Raw genomic sequence first — 3685 nt, 5'->3', positions numbered from 1 at the left:
TACTCGATTGTCTTCGCCACGTTCGTTTTACCCCCCCGATCATGGATCTAATTGCTCTCATCTCGTCTCGGTTCTCCATCGGATGGAAACTCGAGACGAGGGCTGCGAGGCGAACCGTGCTGGCCGGTCGAGCCAGTTAGAACTCCGCGCAGGATGTCAGCGAAAAACAGCACGGGAGGCGGCGGATTAGAACGGGGTAGGGGGAACAGGGCGCGAAATCAGTCGCGGAATCGCGCTTAATCCAATAGCGGTCCTTAATAATCGAATAAAGCCGGGTCCGAGAATCGCGTCTAAGCAGACGCTTTCTGTGGGGTGGGTCGCCGCGTACCGGCCCGGGCGAGGAGGGAAGGTGACGCCGCCGTTCTAGCATAGGAAATCTAGTCTCTCCCACACCCTGGAGAATACCATTTCCCGGAACTCACTTGGTGTACGTCGCGCGGCTCGGTCGCGGCCATGTTGCCAGAATTGCCACCACCTACCCCCTTTCTCCCTCTTAATATCCCACCGCCTAGTCATCTAGTCCTGCCGGGTCCGCTATGTAAATGTGAACCAACTCGACCCTCCCTCTTCGTCGACCCCCATATACCCTCGCCCCTCTTCTATCCCTTCGACTCGTTTACGACATTTTAAATATTAAAGAATATAATCTTTATTTAGAGTAAAAAATAAATGTCTTTCTTTTTCTATAGATTGCTCTTAAATATGAATATAACTTAATATATTATTAATAAAATTAACTTCTACCTTTAGCAAACGGTGCTTTGGAAAGCGTGTTTAAATAATAATTGCCTGTGACATTAAATTTAGGCGTAACACCTCCCATAATTGCAGTACCATTCAATTCGCACTTGTCGACCTGAAAATCTTTGTAACTTCCACACTTCCTACCTACGAAACCTAGATCACTGTTGATGGATTCCGCGTAATACTCATACGCGCGGGAATGCGAACACGAGCCTTCGATATCGACGCCCGCGATGCCGCATCCGTTTTGTTGGAACCCACCGTTTGGATAGAAGTCAACGTCACCGATAGAATAAGTATAACCAAGCAGACCAGCGTTTGTGTGTATTACCTCTACGTACTTGGCGTCACCGCGGGATACTCGATTGCCAGGGCTAACGAAAAGAAAATTGGGTCGCGCTGGATCCAAGGCTACGAAAGAACGAGATAGCTTTACTGTTCCAAAATTTCGTCCCTTGAATTACAATGCAATTTGATACATCAGAATATAACGAAAGTGAATTATATTAACACATTGAATTGTATTTAATGGTTGAATGCCTTGGAAGAGTTATTATACGAAAAATGCAGGATACGTGAAATGATGGGAACGTGAATTAGTGAAGCGAATGATGCATTATTAATAATGGTCCATTGGTGCATGTGCACTCACCGATTACGTAATTAACATTGCTCTTTGCGTAGCGAGCTGACAGTCCGGCCACGTGGCCGCCCAGGGAATGGCCAACGATAGTCACATTAGACGGTTTCATTCCTCGCGTCACTAGGAAATCGATCATTTTGGAAACATATTGAGCGACCATTAAGACCCGACTGGCAGACCATTGATATGACTTGTTCGATATCGCGCTCCAGTCGATCAAAATCACGTTGTAATCACCATGTTGAAGGAACGCTTCGAGAAAACACGTCTTGTTGAATTGTCTTGAATCATTACAAGTGTTTCTTATGGTATATCAATGCGTACCATCACGAATCAATAGGCAAGCGTCGACGTTGCAAGAACTGAACCATCCGTGAGTGATAAATTTCGTTTCCTTATTTGGATCGAATTGGCTTTTTTCCAACGTGCCGACATCGTCTAAATACAATTGTTCAGAAGTGTTTTTGGCTCTTGTAGAAAGATGAAATAAAACACGTTCGTGTAAATTCTTCTCAGTTTCTTTCATGGTTTCCGGGTAATCCTTGCTTAGCACTGGATGACCGTCGTCGTCGAGCGTGTGCAAATCTTCGAAGAACTCGTCGGAACATTTTTTAATTGTCAAGTTTTCATTCCCTTTTGTACGATTATCTAATGCACCTACTGTTCAATTGTAATAGAATAAAGAAAAAATAGTTAATTCGTACTATGAAAGTATATCATGCATTACTTTCATTCCTATAAAAATAAAATTAACTTTTTACCAGTAACAGTGCAGACGAGTAAGAAACCGATTGCTGTGTGCATCTTTACACTGATTTGATCTTACTGATTGCAATCGTTTTATCGTTGGACGTAGAATACGTAATCAATTGAAAGACTAACTGTTACGCAATGTCACTGCTAGTTGACTTCAAAGCCTGGATTCATAAATCGGAACATTACCACAAAGTATAAGAAATAGCAGTAGGTTCACTCTGTCAAAAAGTCTACTAATAAATAAAGAAGTACGAAATTTTTTTCTTCAAAATTTCGAAAAACGCTTCAAATAAAAATTGTAGATCCTAATGTCTTTTACAAAAAAGATTCCATGCATTTTTTTTCTAATTCCAGTATTTAACGAGTTTCTTATACTGTGGCATTATTATCTTCGTTTCATTGACAATTTTAATATCCTCAATAAAATTGTCATTATAAAATTGACTCATAACATTATTTTCAACGTTTAGCACGAAACATGGCCGATATAAAGCTTTTATAATTTCCCTACTTCTTTTCCAATTACGTATTATTACTGAGAACAGAGAATGGCCGATTCATTCGTGCATCTCTAAGCGGACTATCCTCTTGGCAATCGAGCGAGGGGGTAGCGACTCATTACGGGCAAAGAAGTAACAGGAATTCCCAGATTGCTAGCAAGCCAGAGCAGCTCTCTCGAGCCCGGGTATACATATACCCCCCGGGCAATGTCGTCGTCATCGCCGTCGTCGTCTACTTCGTCTACGTTTACGTTCGACGATGCCTCTCGTCCGGACGAGGCGCGCACACAGAGAGTGTTGCCCGGGGAAGGGCGCCATTACCCCACGGCAGCAAGTTCTAAGCGTGCTAAATAATGGCCGCTAGAAATTCAACGGGGGGTCGAAATGCCCGTATGGCGGTACGAGTATTCCGCGGGACGTGTGTGCACGTTCGTGTATATTCTAACATACGCCCCGTTTCCATCCCCGTAAACCATACTTAAGCGGCCGGTCTCCTGCGCCGAAAAGGCCACGTATACATACGTACAGTACGTACAAGTGTACGTGTGTGTACAGGCGCGTAGGAGTGAGTATTAATTTAGGCACGTAGTCCTTTACCGGGTGAGCTAAGAAAAATGCATGTACGTCGTGGGGGAGCTAGCTGGCCCGTTAGAATTTAATCTCACGTCATAGGAGGGCCGCTCTGCTCATCGACGCGTGCATGTGAGAGTCGAGCGTACGTGGCCACCCCTATACGCGGACGCCCGGCACGGTTCGGCGGCCCCAATGTCGACCGGAAGGCCGACGAAAGGGCCACGTAAGAAAAATACCCGACAGAGACGGATGTGAACGGACCCTCGTACGAAAGTGGAAGATAGGTGAACCTGAAGGAGGGTGGGATCACGGGAGTGACCGGGAATGCTTTGAAATCACTTATATCCCGTTCCTAGTTACTCCTGAATAAGCGATAGAGACGTGTACATACATGTGTGCTCACAGAGCGAAAGAATGTAATTACGCTAAGTGTGATTAAGATTAATTGACGCCTGAAAGTGTGAGGACG

General features: G+C 44.7%; 1 protein-coding gene across 1 annotated transcript; it reads right to left on the bottom strand.

Moving 5' to 3' along the window:
- Positions 1 to 665: 665 nt before the first annotated feature.
- On the bottom strand, positions 666 to 2251 carry LOC108624799 (phospholipase A1-like). Its single transcript, XM_018024334.2, has 4 exons — positions 2149 to 2251; positions 1712 to 2047; positions 1397 to 1639; positions 666 to 1155 (listed from the first exon to the last, which is right to left on the bottom strand). Exons 1-4 carry the CDS (start codon positions 2189 to 2191, stop codon positions 734 to 736), a joined length of 1044 nt encoding a protein of 347 aa, XP_017879823.1. The 5' UTR covers positions 2192 to 2251; the 3' UTR covers positions 666 to 733.
- Positions 2252 to 3685: the final 1434 nt, after the last annotated feature.

Source organism: Ceratina calcarata, unplaced genomic scaffold (assembly GCF_001652005.2).
Source record: "Ceratina calcarata isolate Rehan_Ccalc_2016 unplaced genomic scaffold, ASM165200v1 scaffold329.2, whole genome shotgun sequence".
NCBI lineage: Eukaryota > Metazoa > Arthropoda > Insecta > Hymenoptera > Apidae > Ceratina > Ceratina calcarata.
This window is presented reverse-complemented; position numbering and strand designations above follow the sequence as displayed.

What these genes read in the sequence shown, in the direction of transcription:
- LOC108624799 (XM_018024334.2), bottom strand. Translation starts at nt 2,191, where the DNA reads ATGCACACAGCAATCGGTTTCTTACTCGTCTGCACTGTTACTG. An exon ending in ACTCGTCTGCACTGTTACTG is followed by an intron (nt 2,048 to 2,148) that starts GTAAAAAGTTAA and finishes ACAATTGAACAG; the next exon opens with TAGGTGCATTAGATAATCGT. An exon ending in TTGCCTATTGATTCGTGATG is followed by an intron (nt 1,640 to 1,711) that starts GTACGCATTGAT and finishes GTTTTCTCGAAG; the next exon opens with CGTTCCTTCAACATGGTGAT.